General features: G+C 49.8%; 2 protein-coding genes and 1 long non-coding RNA gene across 6 annotated transcripts in view; 2 read left to right on the top strand and 1 right to left on the bottom strand.

Moving 5' to 3' along the window:
* The window catches only part of STUM (stum, mechanosensory transduction mediator homolog), a 41217-nt gene extending 30448 nt beyond the window's left edge, over positions 1-10769 (top strand). The window contains exons 3-5 of one of the 4 annotated variants that reach the window (XM_080587684.1): positions 281-648; positions 5813-6611; positions 8840-10769. In XM_080587684.1, the coding sequence (XP_080443810.1) occupies positions 281-306 (26 nt within the window). In that variant the 3' untranslated portion in view covers positions 307-648; positions 5813-6611; positions 8840-10769. Of the gene's footprint in view, positions 1-280; positions 4673-5641; positions 6612-8839 lie in introns of all 4 variants that reach the window. The other 3 variants (XM_080587683.1, XM_080587681.1, XM_080587682.1) reach the window with 3 other exon arrangements.
* Positions 10770-13224: 2455 nt separating this feature from the next.
* On the top strand, positions 13225-15032 carry LOC308193246. Its single transcript, XR_013949490.1, has 2 exons — positions 13225-13818; positions 14211-15032. It is a non-coding gene; the product is annotated as an uncharacterized lncRNA (long non-coding RNA).
* Positions 14577-20843, bottom strand: part of ITPKB (inositol-trisphosphate 3-kinase B) — a 59994-nt gene continuing 53727 nt past the window's right edge. The window contains 3 exon segments of the mRNA XM_080587680.1: positions 14577-17019; positions 19319-19390; positions 20340-20441. Coding sequence (XP_080443806.1) covers positions 16804-17019; positions 19319-19390; positions 20340-20441 — 390 coding nt within the window. The 3' untranslated portion in view covers positions 14577-16803.

The raw sequence follows: 20843 nt of genomic DNA, 5'->3' as shown, positions 1-20843 counted from the left end.
TCTGGAAGGAATTCCCCTACACTCTTTAAGAAGGCTCTGAACCACTACTCTAGAGGAAGAAAAGAATTCTTCCTTGAACATACATAACTTAGGTCATCCAACTGGTTAACTACGTATTGCCAGCCCACAAGCTCTGTCACTTTATCTGCTAAAGACTTTCACTGGTGGGCACTTTCACCTTGGTGGACACTGCCCCAGCTTGACCAAGTGGGTCAGCAGTTCGCAAAGTGAGGGCTTCTGGAGAATGTCTTACCAGTAGCTTTTGCTGTTTTGTTTGAAGGGTCTTCACGTAGTCATCTCTGCTGATGACATCTCTGTGGGAGGAGGATCTCAGGAAACTGCCAGGCACCAGCAAAACAATTAAATGGATGAAACTGAAAAGAACAGCAGGAAAACAGAGCAGATTTTCAGATGCCAAACCCATCGGTTAAACCCGTCCACCAAACCACCTGCTACTTTCTGAGCCAGCTTCAATTTACAGGCTGAGTTCAGGGTGATCCACATACACAGTAAGATGATGTGAACATGAGTGAAACAAAAGGCTTTCCTCAAGACAAAGGCAGCACTACACTTTGTTTTCCCCTGCAAACCAGCAGAAGTTTCATCTCAGAGGTACCTGCATGTTGGGTAGCCTGATGAGGATAACATGTGAGTCAGTCTGTAACTGTGAAATGTCTCTAAGAACCTGCCTGAGTTGTGTGTAATTGGGCAATTATGTGCTTGTACCTACACATGCTAGCGCTATTGCTCTGCTGGACAGCCTCAGCATGTGGAACACTGCTGGCAGACCCACTTTTGGAGTGTCAAGCACCTGTTCAGATAAAGAGCTGCAGCTGAAACTTTGACTGACCTTACTCTGTTGTCCTCCTTGTGTATAGCGAAGACACACATCAGCTGGGCAAATGGCTGGTGCTCAGGAGGCTCCAACTAGTTTTCTGGTTTGGCTGCTGGGGATAAAATCACAGCTTCATCCAGGTCCATCTGCTAGTACAGAAGGGGAAGGGGAGCCCCCATGCCTCATGTTAACCAGCTCTGTATTACCTGACAAGTTGCAGCCCTAGGCAGTTTCTTGTGGTCTCATTAAATAGCTAGGTTTTAAATTTACTTACAATATATAAGGGTAATCCTGAATACATTAAGCAGCTCATGGTTGATGGAAAATAAAAGAAAAAAATAGCTTTTCAATCACAGGAAAAAACGGAAGTGATCAATTGCTCCCAGCTGGATCAAACAGCCTGCCAGGCCTGAAGTGAAATGTGTGTTGTTTTTTTTTCCAATGCTTTGTTTTCATGTAAAAACAAGAACAAAACTAAAACAAAAACAAATTCAAAACTGAGTCATTAAAAATGAAACAATGTTTTAAATGCAAGAAATATTTCATTTAAAAACACTGCCACAAAATGTTTTGCTTTGGTTTGAGTTTGTTTGCATACAAATAGAAACAAGTTGTTTGCAGTTTGTTCTGCACTGAGCAGAAACCATAAACTGTTGCAACTTGAATCTGCATTTGGGTTGGGAGTAGTCAAAACCTACTGAACCACTGCCCCTGAACCTCTAATCTTCCTCACCATGAAATGGTTGAGTCCATGCCTCCCTGTGGCAGTCCCGTATATACAGGTAGTGTGATTCTGATGGGCTAAAGGTGGGCAGAGTGTGTGATATCACAGATAAAGGGACTGGGGGGCCTTTGCTCTGGATTTCCACGGATGCCATGAGGGATCAGTGCCTCTTTCATGGGCTGAAGGCAGAGCCTGTACCATTACATTGATTGGCAGAGCACTGGGTCGCAGGTAGGAAGGCTTGTTGCTATTCTTCCCTTCCTAGTCGCTATTCTTCCCTTCGTAGTGCTCCTTAATTCTCAGACTCTGAAAGGGGAGCACCGCAGGAGCCTGGTCCAATAGGAGAGCCTTGAGGATAATGTCATGCTGCCCGTCTTTAATGCGGAGAAAAATGAGAGGAATTATAGGTCAGTCAGGTACGCTTCAATTCCCGGAACAACTAGTCACGTGGATGATTTGCAAGCATTTAGAAAATAAAAAGAAACAAAGCAAGAGTCAGCCTGGGGTTGTTAAGAACAAGCTGTGTTAAACTGGCCTAATTCCCTTCTGTGGCAGAGGAATTCATTTTGTGAATAGAGAAGGTGATCAGACATACAAATCAACAGTGTGCATGGCTGTGCCTACGGATGAGCAAAGGCACTGTCACTTGTGGTTTCAGAGGAGAGACTCCTGCTGCAGCAGCCCTTGGCCTTTCAAGAACTCGCTGGAAAACAGTAGTAAGAAATCACTCGTAATCATCCTGTCCACTTGTCACTCACTCCTTTGCTAATTACAATGCTCACACCTTGCCAGAAGCAACAGATGATTGAATGGTTACTGTACATTTAGGCTCCCAGAGACTTTGGGAAGTGTCACCAAGGCCTGTCTTCTCCACAGGGCCCATCCTAGGGTAGGTTCTGCAGTTGCCCTGGTAAGGAAAGAAAACAGAAAGCATGTGAGAGACTCAGAAGAAAAGAGCATCCCTAAACAGCTGGTAACCCTTCGTGAGATTAAGGAAATTCTGGGGGCAAATTGCCTACTTTACATTACATTCTTTTCAGTCTAAATAGAACCATCCCCCAGACTTTGCTTAAGGTAAGTAGGTGGAATAATCTTTGTTGTGGTCTCCTATCAAGTGCTGCAGTGGGTTAAGTTCTTGACCTAATTTATGAATGTTAGATACAGCCAAGGTCAGCAGCAACCAGTCAGGCTGGGACATGCAGAAGACACCTGTGGGCACGAGCAAACATGGCAGCAAACCTGGAGAAAAGCCAGCAGGTGTAGTTCTCCTGGCTGTTGGACCACAAACAACGTGTACCACGTGCCATCCCATACACCATGATGTCTTGTTTTCCACCTTCAGTTCTTCTTCAGTCCAGCCCATGTAATAGCAACATCACCGAGGAAAGCGTTCATGAGAGCACCTCTTGGGCTTGGAGGTGTTCGGCTCAGGGCCAGTGACCTGAAAAACAGACGAGGATTCCACTGTCCTCCATAAACAAGAACCCCAAACAAAACAATCCACTGCAAATACAAGGATTTTAGCTAAATACAGCCTTGTCAAGGGTTAGCTTTGGTGTGAATGTTTGATTGTAGAGATGTTCTCTGTTTACTTCACAGCTCCAATTTATTCATTCTTCATGTGTTTCGGATATATAGTCTACAGTTACATTTCTCCCTCTCTCTTTCTTTCATGTTCCTTTGCCTCCTTTTGTTCACCATCAAAGTTTCACAAGGTAAGTTTGTTTCTGTTGCTCTTCCTTCCTCCTCACCCTCACACCTCATGGCAGATCCCAGAAAGCACTTGTCTAGGGTGAGGAGCTTAGGTCTGGCTTGGGCAGGTGCCGCCTGCTCCCAGCCCATGTCTGGCTCTGTCTGTGGTGTCTGTGCATGTCTGCCTGTGTCTGTCTGTCCTTGTCATTCCAGCGGACGCAGGGGAACAAGAAGGGTACCGCCTCTGGCAGTAGCCTGCATCCCCATCCCAAGAGCAGATTGCTCACAAATCCCAATGCCCCTACAACAGGTGATGCCTGAGCTCTCGGAGAAACCCAGAGCACCTGCAACAGTCCCACCATGTGCCAGGTGGAAGATCCTGGTATATTGCTATAGCTGCAGGACAGACCAAGGTCAAAATGTTCCCTAGGCTGTGTCACAGGTGTTCTGGGGACATCCCCAGAGCAGGATAGGGGTGGTAGCAACCTGCTCTGGCCTCAGAGAACCTTGAGGAGGAACGTGGTCCTGGGGAGGGCCACTGGAAGGACAGCCTGTGTACATTGGTTGCCTTTTGCCTGCAGCTTACTCTAAATGCAATCTTGCAATGGTTTACAGAAGTGCAATTTCAAACAAACTCGGTTAAGTTGGTGATTTGGGGCACAAATGCTGGTTCTAGACCTGTCTGCTTTACCAAACTGCACCTCAACTCTATTGCTACACAAGCACACTAACATAAAGTTGCTTTACACAAAATACCTACTGCTATACAAGAAGCATGGTAACTATTTATTTTCATGTATAAACTATTTAATAGGACAAGTAAGTCTTAAATATTTTAATAATGTAATTTAGCACAGAAGAGGTCGTCTTTTGGCTTACTTTGTTCACGTAAAGAGCGATACAAGCTCTGCCATTGCAATTGGCTTCTAGCCGGTTGCAAAACCAAGCAGCAGAACTGAACAGATTTCTGTTATATCTTAATTAAAGGCAAGGCTACACAAACAAAGTAACTGTAAGTATAACCTATCTTGCTTGCTTCAGCTAAGGATTTACAGCATGACCCCAGCTTTCTGCTCCACATTTTTTTTACTGAACAAGTTAGAGTAGTGCCTTAGGTAACTCCACATTACAGGGCTTCATTTTGCCTTCGCAGCTGACTCACAGTTAGAACATAAATGGACAAGAAATCATTTTTTCCCTACAAAATACTGTTGGAAAGATCTGAGGGTCTTTCTGTTCAGCTGCATGGCACGGGAAGCAGTGTGGTGCAGCGCCGTCTGTGCTGAGAAGTGTTAATCCGATCCTTGCCTCCCTGTGCTCCTTTAACAGCAGGGGATCCAGGCTGCCAAGGCTGGATGCACACGTGGACATTTCCAAAGTGCAGCAAAGGTCATTTACCAGGGCCACCTCTTGGTTCACCAGTAAGTCCCTTAAAGGTAGAGGTTGGAGCACTTGAGTGTACTCTGTGTTTAGCTTCTTTAAATGGACTTAGAACAGCCTTACGTGTGAGTTGGAAAGAAATTTTAAAAATATCAACGTTCAAAGCATTAAATATTCTTCTAAGATGCAGAATTTCACTTTTTTTTTTTGAAATTCAAAATATGAACTTTACAGTCTACTTACTTTATTCAAGCAAAGAAAACAATTTTAAAAAGGTACCTGGTTGGAAGAGCATCACTGTCGCAGGCAGCGCAGGTATGGACAGTTTGTTGGGATTTGTTGTTGTTGTTGTTTATTTTTTAAAGAGGAGATCTGTCACATTACAACCTCAGCTGCTTTTACAGCAGAAGCAGGGAAATCGTCTGGTGAGGTCGTTGCAACTACCTAGGAAAGTGTTAAAAAAAAAACACAACACAAAACAAAACACAACAACCCATTTTTCTCATCACCTTGTGTCACACAAGAGCTGCGGGTGCTCTGCTATCTCCCTGGCCCCCGGTAGCTCACCCCAGCCACCATAGCTGGGGCAGCTGACAGAGCAGGGGCTTTTTTATGCCGAACAGATCCCTTGTCCCCAGCGCAGCTGGACTGCTGCTGCGCCCTGACAAAAGCACCTCTACTGCTGGTGGGCTGGGGCAAAGCAAACGGGTAATGAGGCAGACAGAGTACCCTTACGGGGATGGTCTCAGCGTACCCACGAAGCCATGAGGTTATTAGGTTGCACTGGAGGTTGCAGACACATACCCAGCACTTTTGAAACCCCTTCCGGCAGCGTGCCTCCATTCCGGTCAGGGCTGGTGGCAGCCAGGCGCTGCATGGGCAAGTGGTTACCCCCCCTGCGTGGGTCAATGTACACCTCCTCGTACACCAGGCTTGCCAGAGCCTTGCTGAGGCTGGCAAGGGACTTAGGAACTGAGACTAATCGTGTTCCCTTCCCCTCCTCCTCACAGGCTACAAGGAGCAGGGGATCCCACAGCAGCTGTAGTGGCTGGGACAAATATGTTCAGAGAAACACGGCAAGAGATTTCCTTTGGCAGCCGTGGGCCACGGACCTTTTCACTACCCTTTGTCTTTCTTCTTCCTTTTGTTTTGTGTTCGGCCCTGTCCACCTGCCCATCCAGCGGAGCGGAGGTGCAGAACAGCAGAAGGAGACTTGCACTGAGTGAGGAGCAGAGATGGGGCAAACGCAGCGTGCATTGGGACCAGCCCCAGCCAGAGTGCGGTGGGTGGTCGAGGAGGAGGAAAAGGAGTGTGCCGAGAGGAGGAAACCCCCCGGTGAAGGTGGCTCCTGGGCAGGCAGCAGAGCTGGGAGAGAGGGGAATGGGAGATATTGCTCCCTCTGTCCTCCCAGCAGGAAGTGGTCAAAGACATTTTGCCTCCTGTTATATGTTTTTGCCTCCTGTTACATTAAAGAAAACCAGCTGTGAACATCAAATGCCAAGGAGCTATCAATAGACAAACGTACAGCCTGTAAAAGCAACAAGCGTTACTTTTTTCCCTTCTGAGAGCCCGTTCTTGACTGCTTGGTGGCAGCAGAGAGCTCAGCCCAGCTTCCTCAGCTGTGTACCTTTGAAGCTCTATCATTGCAGATGTCTTGAGAAATGTGCTTGCTGTGAATTGTATTTTACTCTTAAACTGAGTTGGGCTGTCCTCTACTTCGATCCGCTGGCTCCACGCAAGCACCAGACCTCCCACTGGCCCCGGGAAGCTCCTACCAGCGGGAGACGGGGATCCCCTGTGTGCTGCCGGCGTGGCAGTGGGACAAGCCCTGTGCTGCCAAAAACCTCCGGTGTAAAGACTTCTCCTCCCCTTCCCCTGGAAGGAACCCGCTGTCAGTCTCTCCTTGGTTTGGACATGGATCCCTGCGCAGCGTGTCCCGCAGGACCAGTCGATGGAGCATCTCTGCTCTGCTCCCCAGGGGTAAGTGCCTGACGCTTGAGGATTGTGCCCTGGTGCTGCTCAGGCACTAGGTGGTGGTTGTGGCCAAGGCACAGAGCTGCATGCTCACGGTGGGACTGCAGAGCTGCAGCTGCCGTCTGGGTCCTTTGTTCCTGGCTGCCTTTTTGGCAGGGCGAGAGGGGCTGTGCTGGGGCAGGTAGGACCTGCTGGGAGCCCCTTGGGAAAAGAAGGGGGGAGGTGGGAGGCAGGAGAGAGAGTGCGTGTGTGTGTGTCTGTCCGTCCGTCCTTAGCAAAAAGAAATCCCATTGCCTTCACCAGGATGTACCCAAGCAGACACCTGAGTTGCTCCTCAGCCGTCGTTTCGGCAGGGAGGCAGCATGCAGCATGCATCCCCTGCTGTGCAAAGGCCCGGCCTCTCACAGCACGACCGATGGCTTTGGAAAGCACATTTCGAAGCACACTGGTGTGCTTGCAGCGCAGACCCTGTCACTTAGGATAACTTTTTTTCTGGAAAGGGAGCCTCGAAGTGAACCAGCAGAGAGTGCACTGAGCATACGTGCCTCCTCCTCTGACCGCCTGCACAGCAGAGAACAAAAACCCCAAAATGCTGGGTGCAGTGAAAGGTACACCAGGTGTACACCAGGACAGCCCTTCTAGAGTAAGGATGCACATCTGTAACACGTGCAGCTCACTCAGTATTTACTGAGACAGACTTCAGCCAAGCCAGTATAACTTGCACCCTTTGTGTGTGTACAGAAGCCAGCTGGGGCATGAGTGCAGCATGCCTGAGTCCACACGCTCAAATAAACGCATGCACAACTGCCTTGGCATCACTGAACACATCCTCTGGTGCCTGTGGTCTCTGGAAGACATGGCTTTGGCTCTTGGGCAGAGAGAACTGCAGAAATAACCCAGGGGAGTTTCTGCTGGGCTCGTGCATGGCACATGGTTGTGCTGCGGTGCTGGACAGCCTCAAACAGCTATTTCCAACTATCCCGTGTTAAAATGGGTGAGCTGAACCCCGGTTTTTCAGCTGCTCCACAGAAAGCAAAGGTCCATAACGTGGTGCAGACAGAAAAGCCTCTCATTTTCAATTTTTAGAGGAAAACGATGAAAAAACACCATCTTCTAGAGCAAGTTAAACCACATAGCATGGGCAGCAGTGAAGTGGGTTTCTTGGGAGGACAGGTGCCAGCTGGTGCTTCTTGTTAACCTAGGGCTGGGTGTGCTCAAGATGAAAGGCAGCATGATTGTCACACCATGACGTGGTGACAGGTTGCACGACAGCAGCACTTCGGAAATCCCAGCCCGATTCACAAGGGGTGGATTGCACTAGGAAAGGTTAAATCTGGGGACAACCTGCATTAAAGACAAGAGCTGAGCTCCTTGGGATTACCCTGGTGTTAAAAAGCAAACAGACAAAGCCTTCAGGTGCAGAAGCCCTTCTTAAGTTCTGAACCAGGAGAAGCAGAAAACTAGCTAAATGTCATCTAGGAAGAATGTGTTTTGGTACCTGGGAGGACTGATAGACTTGTGTGTTTGGTGCTGTCTGTCTGTGCACTGTAGTGAGGATGGGAAGATTCAGTTAGCCAGGGGGATGCTTGCATGAGCATGCTCAGCTCCTCAGGACTGCTGCACACTGGAGAACACCACGTGGATTATTTTTTTTCCTCATTTTTAACCTTGCTGTCAAGTCAGTGAAGTCGACAAGTAACCAATGCGCAACTCCAGAGGTGCTGAGGTCTGCCAGATGGACACCAAGGCCAAAGGGTCCTATTTCTGCCTGTGAGAGGGATCAATTTTAATAAACAGCCAGATTTCCTCTCCCTACTTCAGGACAGGAGCAGCTTTTACAGATTTGCCACTCTCCCAGCTACCTTAGAGAGAGCGCACTGGACTAAATTACCAACCAACTGCTGCAAAAACAATGAGGAACGCTGCTTTTTCCAGTAGCCCTTCCCTGGAGAGACATTTCTGTGACACCACTGGATGGATGGATGGAGGATGTTTTTCCCCTCTCTCAAGAGACTAGACCTCTGTCCAGGGCTGGATCGAGCAGAGCCCAGACCCCTGACACTGCTCCCAAGGAGCCCACAGCGGGGATGCCAGCAGCCAGAAGCAGGGGGCCCACAGTTTTCACTGGTGAGAAGACCAGTGCAGTGAAAGCCCAGGTAGAAGTGCTGATTTGAAGCTCTCCCTCCTGAGCAATGCTTTTTATTATTATTATTATTTGTTATTATTATTTTTAGGGCCGGGTGAATCATCCAGCACCTTCCCACCTCCTCTGCCATGGGTGCAGGCGCCTCCCTGGTGCATGCGGCGTGCTCGCTCCTGCCTGCAGGAACAGGACCGTCCCAGCCACCCCTCCTCACCGGTCACATCAGCTAACACTTTCAGGGCTTCCACCAAAACATTCCTCCTCTTCCACCTGGTAAATATTGCCTCCCTTCACGTTTTTGGTACAGCAAATACCAAAAGGCTGTAACTGCAGGCCCTGCACATGATCCAGCTGCTGACCTGGACTGAGGCGCACCGGGACAGCTCAGTATCATCCCTCGCTTTATGAGTACAAATGCTTTAGGTGCAAGCGTTACAGCTACAGAGCGACAGCAGGTTACGAAGAATAAATGCAACTGCTTTACCACCATCAGCCAGCAACAAACTATATTCTGTTGCTCTTTCTTGACTGGGAAAACCAGGTTTCTCAAAAAGGGCTTTATTGAAATAGTTCCTTGGTACTTTGAACTTAGCCAGGCTGAAAAAAGCTGATTTACTGCTTGCTGGAAAGCACTTCCAGGTGGGAACCAAACCAAATGTGCTTTTGAAGTTCGTGGTGAGTCATAAAGTAGTTTCACTCTGAGTGAGCCGAACCATTTCAATGTTCATATATTTGTTGGTGTTGCCAGTTCTGTACTTACCATGGAAAAGGTGCTGTGAAAAATGGTCCCTGCCCTCCGCGCTCCTGCCTGCCCAGCAGAGCTGCCTGCAGAGGCTCAGCACCTCCTGGCCGTGGCAGCATGATGGGTGATCCCAGCACTTCCTAAAACTTTGCCATATTAACACTGGACACCTCCTGCTGTCCTCGGTCAGTCTTTTTGCTAGGAAATGGTCTGGCATGCAAGGACACCACAGCAGGCGTTATGGGTACATGACATGTGGGTGCCTGTGTGTGTGCCACTGCATCCCACACTGCCAAGAAATCCGCATGTTCCTCTCCATGTGCATCACTTAATTTATTAAAGACCTTTCAGTTATGCTGGAAATTGCCCTTTGTCATAGTCTCTCCATGATGCATGAGGTGTTATGCAGAGCTCCACGTTTGGGAAGCCCATGCATGAAAACCCATAATGCCATTACTCTCCAGGGGCTGCTTTATCCCATCCTGGTATTTCCTCCTCACCATTTGGGGATGAGCCACGCACATGCTAAGCCATCAGGGTGTCCTCATACCCTGCCACTGTGCAGCACTGCAGGGGCAATGCACAGGGCTTTGTCCCACAAATACACTTAAAACAAAAAAATATTCAACCTAAACTACATCCTCTACACATCAACACCAAGACTTCTTTGGCGCTTTTAGTCCAGGCACAAGAGGAGCCGTTAAAATAGCCAGACCTGATGTTCCTTCCCATCCAAAGGAGCGGCTTCTCCCGTGCGCTCACTGGTGCTGCATCCCTGTATTTTCCAGCTGGCATTTCTCCATGCTCATGCACACAGTGCACTTTCAGGCAGTTCTGGAATTGGTTTTCCCAACTGGAACACAGCGTTTCAACCCCTCCTGCACGCCCAACCTGCCGTACCACACCAGGTGACGGTGCCACTAGCTACACAGGGATTAGCCCACACCACCCACCAGCTGTTCTTCCTCACCCACAGACCAGGATGGTCGGGGCTAAAAATCAGTCCCACCTCACCCAGGGGGCAGCAGCACCCTAGTGAAAGGGGAGTCGGTGCCCACATGCACCATCTTCTCCCCACATGGGGACCATGCTGGTGTCCCGACATTCATTCAGCCTGTTTCATTTCCATGCTGGAGCCCAAACTGACCCAACCACGACAGTCACGGAGGAGCGCTTGTGAGCCTGCCAGTGTTGCCAACTGTTTGGTTGTGACTTGCTGTGTTTTGATACTGTGGATTATTATTATTATTTTTTAAGTTAAATATATTCTATTGCTGTACAACTGGAATGAAATACAGTCTTTTTACACAGAAAAAACCCACCAGCCCCACACTGAAGGGAGACTTTTCTCTTTCCAGACGGGTGAGAACCTCCAGCAATGCCCACACTCCCTGAGAGGGGAGGCCGGGGCCAGGACAGTTTGCAAAGGAAAACAAATGGATGTGGGCTGCAAACCCAGCAGGAGTGCCTCAGTGCCCCAAACTTAGTTTTGCATTAAATATGCATTAAGCAGGCCCCAAGAGGGAGTTCAAATGTGGTAGGCAGAGCATCCCCACACTAAATAATGGTATCACCTACCAAGTTTCTAGTTCTGCACTGAGACAGCACACCTGCTCAGTCTGCTCTAATGCAGGGGGTGCGCAGGAGCTGCAAGCCAGACTTACAGACGGGCACACATCCAATATCGGCAGTGCACCTTCCAACAGGAGCTGAAATTTGGGTAGGAAACCAGCTTTCCTGTTGTGCATTTACAGAGCAGCTGGGTCAGCAAAGCCCAAAGCCACAGTGCTCCATGCTGAAGCCCTGCTGCAGATAGGAATGGGTGTTTGACAGCTGCATGTCCAAAGACAACCCAAAAGATGCTTTTTTTTAATGGGAAAGTGAGCATTCCCATGTGTTTGTCACAACAGCGCTAAAAGAAAGTCAAGAGTGGAGCAGAAGCATCCTTGTCACTGGGGAAACCCAGGGGACCCTGATGGGGGGAGAGCAAGCCACACACCCAGCTGAGACAAAGGACATGGGTAAAGACCAAAATTGTAACCAATGCACACAAGGCCACCTTCTTCCATGAGGATCATCCATCCAGAGCAAGCTGAGGATATTTGCTTAGCAGCAAAAAGTACTTTATTTTTCAGAGCTGCCACTCTTTTGCTAATGTTAATTTTACGTTATGTTAATCCAAAGAAGGATGGTTTGCAGCAACTCATCTCTGCTCCAGAAAATATTAATTATATATATATATACAAATATATAAAAGGCTGCACAGCTGTTTTTATTCCTTCTGAACCTCCCAGGGTCACTCAGGCCTGCACTGGTGATCTACCTATCACCAACCAGCATGTGAATTTTGGGAACTTTGCTTCATTGCCTGGTGCTTACACACGAGCCATCCCCTTGGCTGCTCAGAGATGCTATGCTCCACTGCAGCACTGGTGCTGCGCAGTTCCCCTTCCAAACAACATTGCTCTAGCCCTTGCAGATGTCACGGGCTGATTTATTTATATATTTTTGGGAAAAAAAAAAGTGCATGAGAAAGGAGGGCCTCTGAATTCCCATGTGGACTGTGCAGTTAAGTCCCAAAGTTAGCATCCAGCATGGCAGGACACAAGACGCTCCCAAAGCTGAGCATGTACTGATGTGGTAAGGGACAAGTAGAAGCTGTCCCAGGAGGAAGAGGGTGGGGGGGATTCAGGTGGTGCGGTATCACCCATGCTTGCAAGTCTCAGGCAGCCAAGAACGTGACTGGGTCTGTCCGTGTCTGGTGTTAATACTGTGCATATGACTCTTGGGGGAAAACAAAAATATGATTTTCTCCTTCAAGTGCTCCTCATTTCTGCTCCCAAGTGTAAACCAAACCCAAATCCTTCCTCACTGTGCTCCAGCGTCTCGCTGGGAAGCAACTCTTGCGGAGGGCCAGAAGCGCAGGAGCTGCAGCTCCCCATTCCCAGCCCCACCACGGGACCGGGCTGGTCCCCTGGGCGTGCTTCTTACAGTGCTTGTGGGGGCAAAGCGTTACTGTGGGTGTAAAACCACGCTGGGAAAAGCATAATCTAAGCTGGCATATACCGCAGCTGGGCTCTGCTCACCTTCCCATTAACAGCCTTAAAAAAAAAAAATCCTAATCACAAAAAATAGGAAAAAAAATATCGTTTTAAGGCTGAGGAGGAGAACACAGAACAGACCCAAGGGGACACGGGGCTGCCAGCAGGCGGTGGGAGCCGGCCCCACGCCGGGCAGCGGAGCCGGGCCGCCCCTCCAGCCCCTGGGGCCGGGCACTGCGGGGCCTGCTGCCCGCCCGGCGCCTGCAGGCGGCCCAGCGCCGGGGCAGCGCCGCCCCCCGCCGGCCTCGGGCGGCAGCGCCCGGCGGGGCCTCCCCGCGGGGCCTCCCCCCGCTGCCGCTCCCGGCACGGCCGCTCGGGGGCGGGCACGGGCCGAGCCCGGCGGGGCCTCCCCGGAGCGCCTCCGGAAAGGGCCGCGCCTCACGGGGCGGGGAGGCGGGCTCGTGGGGTAGGGCCGAGCCTGGGCACGGCTCGACGTGCGGGTTAGGAACAGCCCCTGTCCTCTCAACGGAGCCCAAAGGGTGCGCAGCCCCCTCCCCACACGCGCCAGGGGGACATCAGCACAGCTCGTTTCCAAACCAACGGCACCCTGCCTGCAGCCCACCCGTCCCTCTTGCTCCTGCCTTCCCCCGGCAAATAAACCATGCCCACGGAGAGCCGAGCTGAACGGCTCACCTGCAGGGGTCAGCGAGGGCTCGCCAGGACTGGGCTCGCTGCAGCACACACAGGAGGAAAAGCCTATTTTTGCCAGCACTAATCCCAGCAGCGTTTCATCCAGGTACAAATGTGGGTTTGCCCACTTCCTAATACCTTCATTTATAGCCAGCAGCCATAAGGTGGCAACAACTGAGGTAATTTATCTGAATCATCATTGTTTGGGCTTCATAAACCCCTCCAGATATCTCTTGTGGATGGGGCTCGGCAGCACAGCTGCCCTGCATCACCCATCGTGAGGCCCAAACACATCTCCAGGTGCTCCCCCACAGCTCCCAACACCAGTACCACCAGTACCACCACCAGTACCACCACCAGTACCACCACCAGTACCACCTTGCACAGCCTCAGCCACCATCACGCAGCACAGCTGAGCCCGGCATCACCCAAAAGTCACAACACGCCCAGCACTCCCAGGAAGAACTTAAAGGAGGCTCATTCTTGCAAGTGCTAGATAATTAGATAATTAAGAAGATGATTAGTAGAAACTACACAACCTGAGCAGAGTGCCCTGTACCACGTGGCCCTGTGGTAGGTGCTCAGAGGCTTCATGGTGTAAGTATCTACAGCAGCATCTAAAGTTTGCTTTGTTGCATCAATGTAAATGCTGACCTCTCTGGTGTGAACTGAGTTTGTTGAACGTTTCGCTTATTAATCCCTGATGTGGCAGGGAGCCTGGAGAGGGTGGTTTTGCTTTGGGTGCAGCAAAGCAGGTGGCAGGGTGCTTGCTGTGGCATGTGCTGTGTGGTGCTTGCAGACACAGCTTGGTGTGAAAAGCTGCCCGTTTCCAAACTACGCGTAAATTTCGGTACTGCCCGACTCCAGCACTCAGTTGTGACAGGTTTCTTGCCCTGACCTTTTCCTTTCCCTTATCTACCACAATGTCATGGTATTTCCTTCAGTAATAGGTGAGAACAGATCTGAGGATCTCATTATTTATCTTCTAGGTTTGCATTTTAGGGGGTGGCTTGGTGAGTTTCGGAGGCCCTTTTGGAAATCTTTGCTGTCCCCTTCAGCAAGACAGGACTCTCAGTGGCCTCCATGACCTGGAGTTAGTAAGTAAAACATCAGATATTGGCAGTGATGCTGCAAGAGTGTGAAAGATAGGAAAACACAGACTTCTTTCTTGCAGCCCGTGAGAAACTGTTGAGTGAAGTCATAGCAGTGCCAGTTCTGTAGTACTACAAGCTATTTTTCATAGCAAGAGGTTCCCAGTCTTTAAGCAAAGTTTTGCTTTGGGAGAACCATGGAGAAGCCATGGGTTGCCCCAAGGCTGCTGCAAGCTGTGCCACAAACAGAACCGACGACAGAAGGATGCTTCCCATATGCCTTTATTTGGAAAGTTACAGGAGTTTTTTTTACAGGCACTGTGCATTGGTGTTTCAGACCAGTTTAGATTTTCCTCCATGTTACCCAATGACTGAAAGGGGAGGTGGGAGCTGGGAAAATACCTCACAGCAACCGTTCCAGCCTCCAGAAAGGCATAAGACAGCTGGGAGAAACAATCTGCTTCTTTTGAAGCCACAAAGTGAGGAATCTATTTTATAAAGTCTTAAAAAATAATATATATATATATATATAAGAGCACAAAGCTAAAGTACAGCAATAACTGGTACATATCTAGGCATATCGCTTCAAACCTTTTCTCCAAAGATGGAAAAGGGATGGTTTAAAAACTAAAAACACAGTTTAAAAAAAAAGGGGGGGGGGGTTCCATGCATGAAGCTTTAGTGTTCTGTGCAATTAAAATGGGATGAAAATAAATATAACATTTAAAAAAAAATCCAACCTTTTCCATGACACTAATGGAACAGAGGCAAGTCTGTAAGGCACTTCCATAAGGGCTAGTCTAGAAAGCCTGGTGAAGAGCTGCAACAATGCAACCATTTACAATGGCATCATATGAGCTGAAGACATTTGTCTGCTGAGACGTGAGCTGAGAAAAACCTTGGGAAAGAGGCTGGGGCACAGCTGCTGGTGGCTCGACAGCCCAATCCTCCTTATTGCTGCCAGAAGACAACCTTCAGCAGGGGAGTGGTACTCAGCAGATGATGGCAGAGGGGCTCTCAAGCATCACTGCCGGGAGCGAGATGAGCCAGGGTCTGGGGCTCGAGCAGGTGCAGGGTTTCTGGCTGCAGCTCGGTCCTGCCGGCCCATCAATAGCTGACCTTTAGAGAGCCAGTGCTGATGTGAGCAAGCTGCTTAGTTCAAATGTTCCAGGAAGTTAAAAAATAGCCTCCACCCTGAATAGAGAACTGGTTGTTTTCACAGGACTCGAAGCAGGGAGGCCAAACACAAGCTGGGAAGCTAGCGACTGAGAGTAGCGGCAGAGCCAGCAAGCAGTGCAAGAAAAAGGGAAGGCACAGGAACGCCTTGCCTCCCCCCTCTGCTTTGCCATGCGAGTCTAATGTGGCACCTTGAATGCTGCTTGTCTGCCATAGCTCCCACCTGCTGGGAAGCACTGGGCAAGAAACTGGCACTGGTACAAATGATGGAGGTGCTCCAGGTGGGAGGGTGGTTCTGGGCCAGGAGCAGGCATTGGCAGCACAACCCTTAACACACGTAAAAAAAGGAATGACCAACCTGGATGTCTGCCTTACATCTTGTAGTCGTCCATTATAAGCTGTTTTTCTCCCTGCCAGCCCTGCCCAAAGCCTTTATTCACTGTGGAAGGTCAGCGATGCCAATTAGGGAGGTGGATCACCAGTAAGGAGCTCATGGCGTTACCCACCAAGCCAGTGCAGCCAAGGTGGGTGACATGGGGGGGCAGCACCCGGCCGTGGGAGATACCTGTACCCAACCGCTTGGCCCTGCAGCGAGAGCAAAACCCTCACCCTCCCGTGTGACTCAAAAATAATGGAGGAACCGCCACAGGATTAATGGAATGTGTCCAACACAAAGAGAAAAGCTCAAATCTGCAATTCTAGTGACTCTTACGTACTCAGCAAAGACAGTTCCCAGGGCAAAAGGTGCTGGCAAAGGCAACTAAAGGATATCAACCCCAGTATCTTCCATCATCTTCAAGCCTTGCTCATCCACCCTGGGTACTAAAGGATCCCACGCATGGCCAGAGGTGTTTTGGAGATGAAGCTGCTGAACCCAGCACAGGCAGAGGCTCCTTCCTCCACCACAGCCCTGTTCCAGGCAGCACTTCAGGGCCCCAGCTGCAGCAACCTCTGACCCACAGTGTCTCCATGGCCACCCAGGGAGAAAGGTTCCCCTAAAACCATGCTGCATGAGACAAAAGCATGGTAGGGAAAATGTGTATTTGCCTAACCAACCCCTCCCAGGCTGCTCCAGCACAACCATGCTACTGACTCTGTGAAGCCAAGGTTTCAAGTTCAGGAGTTGTTCTGGAAGGTTAGCTCTGTATTTACATGTGGAATTAAAAAAAACAAAACAACACAACAAAACCACCTTAAATAGGGAGAGAATAGCTTTAAAATTGGAAGGGCAAGGGTTGGAAAGTGTCTTGTAGTGCAGTTCAGAAGAGTCAGTTGGGAACAGGTTGGGGGTAGTGGCAGAGTCGGACGCATGGCTTTAATGCGAGTCCTCGTTCTGGGACAACTCTGTCAGGATCTGGATGAGATTGTCCAGTCCCCAGAGGTAGCCATCCTCTCTGTTCCCTTCCACCCAGGGCACGTTGTGCTGGAGAACTTGTCCCTCCGGCAGCGGGGTGGTTTTCCCAAAGTCAATCATCCAGACTTTGGCTTGTTCCTTTTTGTCGTGAATGAAGAGGAGGGAGCTCCCAATTACCTGCGGAGACAAGAGGTCAGTTAGTTGTGCACCTGCTTCACATCAAACCCAGCTCTGAAACCTCACCTACAGCTGCGTTTGCAAGAGATTATGCCGAGATTTTGCATGAGCGAAAGCGAGATCAGTGCTTTGCCAGCAGTGTTTGCCCATGCAAATCAGGTATTCAGACTGGCTGATTTATTCATACAATTCCCTGCTTCTGGCAGAAGAAAAAGGTCAGCAAAACACAGGCACGAAAGGTACAGATGTAATTTCGGAAACTGAGTCAAGGTTCCTGGGGAAGGAGTGAGATGAACCTCAGCCTGCTGACCGAAGATTTTCCAAGGTCGGCTCTTGATGGCTGTTTAGCACCACTCACACCCACCAACTCTACAGGCATCACTGTAGGAACAGGTATGCTCCAAGGATGAGGTACTTGCAAACTGCTGCCTGAAACACCATGCATTAGCACCCAGATCCCCCCCTAGAGTATCCTGGCTTTTACAGTGCTCTGCACAAGTTACGGAGGTGAACAGGCACAAGTTTCATCTTCCATAAATTTCTTCTGCTACACCTGCTTTGGAGGGCTCACTCTTACTCTGACTGGCCTTCCAGAAAATCCAGCAACAAGCCCCAGGAAAGCCCGCAGGTACGTTCATTTGTGAAGGCGAAGCACATCATCTGGACGTGCACAGATTTGGTGGACTATGAGCTCACTTGCTCTTGTGTCACATACAGGGACTTCGGGTGAGCAAAGCACAACGGCCTCAGCACACGTGCCATGGCGTGCACACAACTGGAAACACCTCGTGCGCCACAACCTGGGTGGCCAAGAGGAGGAGCACAGCTCTGGGGACATCCCGCTGGCGTCAGCCCTTCAAGGCAGCAGCACTGAGTGCTACCAGGGACTCCCATGTCCGTACTGTCACTGGGGTTTGCCTTTAGACAAGGGTTTTAAGCTGGATGCGTGTGCTGTTTGCGAAAGTTATTATGTATTCACATTTTCAAGGAGACTTCCTCCTCCAGTGCATTGGGAAAATCTCCAAGTTCCAGCAACATGCATTATTTCCCAGAAATGCTTATCTTCAGCTCTTCTCCTCCTAAGCTCTTAGAGCCCTCTCTTGGCTGGGATACAGCATTTTAAGGAAAAGCCTTTTGCTGACGTTCTTTGCTTGCCTGGCCTGAGTCACCAAATTCTCTTGCAGCTACTTAGAGGAGCCCCAACCCACGAGGGGAGACGTGAAGGGCTTGGCAGCCCTCCTGCTATGTTTCATCTTGAAGTTTGGTGGAAAGTCAAAGCCTCTTCTTTATATTTTTTAAGGATTGGAAACTCCTTTCAAAACCTCTTTGAAAAGGCTGTTTTGTTTCTGTGTTTTCAAATGAACTCTTTGGCACTTCACTTCAAGGAGCATTTTGTTTCTGTCACTGAACTGACCCAAAACACTCAGCTGTGACATTTCCCTGGGTTTTCCCATTGCCCTGCAGGCACTGCCGTGGGGAGGCATGTATCAAGGTCCATCAGAGGGGCAGCACAGCTCTGCCTCGGGGCAGGGGGAGCAGTGACTCCCAGACATGTCGAGCTAGGCATTATTCTTGCTAGGCTCCCTTGCCCGTGTGACAACATGTGCCAAGGAAATGCACTCTGCAGTTTGCCAGGTAGATGAAATATCAAACACTCTTTGTCAATGATAAATCAGTAAAATGATTTAATTAAATAACACAGCCTTACGTTTCTTGTTGTAATGTCCCAAACCCTAGCACTTCCTCTCTGTTTTCCCACCAGAACTGAACCGTCACTGTAGAAAATTTTGTTTTGTGTACACTCATTTCTGGAGGAAAGTCCTTCCAAGGGAAGCGTCCTGCTCATGGTGCCCCAGCCAGCCAAGTGAAGACAGTCTGGGGATTATCTGAAACTTGTGGCTAAGACAAAGCCTTGTTTGAAGGCATGGAGAAATTGGCAGCCAAATGATACCTGACCTGTGCATTCAGGCAGGAATTTCTCCTGAGAAGACCTCTACTTTTAAACTAGGATTTTTTTTCTAGTCATATAAAACCATAAGCAGATTGAATTCCTTCAACATCACTTCTAATCTGTATGAACATTGGTTTCCATTAGATTTGAGCCCATGTCAGATGCATGAACATCATTTCAGTCATCTGCTGTATTAGATAAACAGGTATGGAAATATAGATATAAGAATAAATTTGAAACTGTAGAAATTTACCACCTCTGAATTTGACTCCTTCTCCTTGAACAAGCTGGGGTTAAAGCAGTCAGATCTACCTACATGGCACCCAAGGAAGGGAACGTGAGCGTTACCTCATGGCACTTGAAGAACGGGGATGTCTCCAGGGTGGCACGGATCCCCTTCAACCGGATCAGGTAGCTGTTCTGAAACCACAAAGGCAAACAAACCCTCAGTGCTGACCGCGTGGCTCGTTACAAGCAGCCCTGCAAACTGCTGGAAGGCACTAAAGGTTCCTCGGGGCCCCTTTGGTAATTCATCTCTGAGGCACGGACAGAAGGATGAGGCCCAGCACGTGCACAGCAGGTATCCTGGCAATGTAACACAGTTAAATTGGTCACACCGTGACTGCCTGAGGAGACCTCGGGTCGCTGCATTGCAATGGTTTGGCCAAGGAGTCCTGTCCAGAGACAGTGTGTGATGGTGTGAGAGCTCCCAGCTCTCTGCAGATAAAACACAGCCAGGCAGCTTAATTTGCAGATCCAAGAGTAATCCCTGGGTAACTACTGTCAAAGCAAATTTGAAAGAGGCAGTGCCAAGGGCCTCCCCATCTGCAGCCCTTCATTTGTAGGCTTTACGTAGTGCAACTTAAAATAAAGCCCTTTGTCAGTAGGATATTTGACACAGCCTATATGAATTGTTTACAGCTCGTATTCTCCTGGCAGCGCAGCACAACTTGGGAAATGCCAGCTGCGGCATGCCCACGAGAAGGGCACCTGGCGCACGTATGGGGATGCCTTGGCCTCTCTTCCTCATGGAGTAAGCTTGGGGCAGCCTGCTCTGCCGGGGCAGGAGTCTCTGGCACGTGCTGTGTCAAATCCAAGGCTAAAAAGGAGGCTCGGAGGCTGCCATCAGCCCTAGGGGTGATGGGGCAGAGCCTCTGCAACAGGTTTTGTGGCTGAGCCCTCGGTGGACTTGGACCTGATGGGTACTGCTGCAGTGAATGTGTCCCCTCCCAGCTCTCCTCTCCTCACCCTCACCACAGCATGGTGTTTCTCTCTGCCATTTTTCTTTTAAGAGAGCTTTCCTGGGCTGCAGAGTAGCCTCTGCGGGAGAAGCCCTCTCGCTGCAGCTCCCACAGAAGCCCCTGCTCACCAAAACGTTGTGGTTTCCCCTGGTGAACTCCCTGAAGGCTTCCGTGACTTGTTCCTTTGTCCGCGTCTTCTTGAAGTCCCGATTCACAGTGCCATCCTCTTTCTAGGAAAGAAGGGAGGGCCGTGAGAGGGACAGGGAGAGAAGGAACCAGGAGAAAGAACTGGTGCGTCAGGAGTCATGCACGTCCCCCTGTGGGGTGCGACCAGCCTCTTTGGTAGCTGAAGGACCTGTCTGTGGGGGGTTAGCAGAGGCAGCAACTCTCTGCCTTGCATGTCCCAAACCATCCCGCGGCTCCGTTGCGTTGCCACAAGGCAAAAGGCAAGACTCCACCATCAGGCACTTGCTGAAAACACTGCCAACATGGACAGGCTGCCTTTCATGGACCTGGGGCTTTCACAGACCTTTCACCGCATGGCCTTGAGCTCTCCTCTGCCTCCTCCACAGAGGCAGATTTGTGCATGGTCCACCGCGGGGACAGCACCCAGAGGCTCCTGGCCGAACCTG

This window comes from Anser brachyrhynchus (genome assembly GCF_964034855.1).
Source record: "Anser brachyrhynchus genome assembly, chromosome: 3".
Lineage (NCBI taxonomy): Eukaryota > Metazoa > Chordata > Aves > Anseriformes > Anatidae > Anser > Anser brachyrhynchus.
Note: the sequence above shows the minus strand (reverse complement) of the source record. Positions and strands in the feature narration are given on the sequence as shown.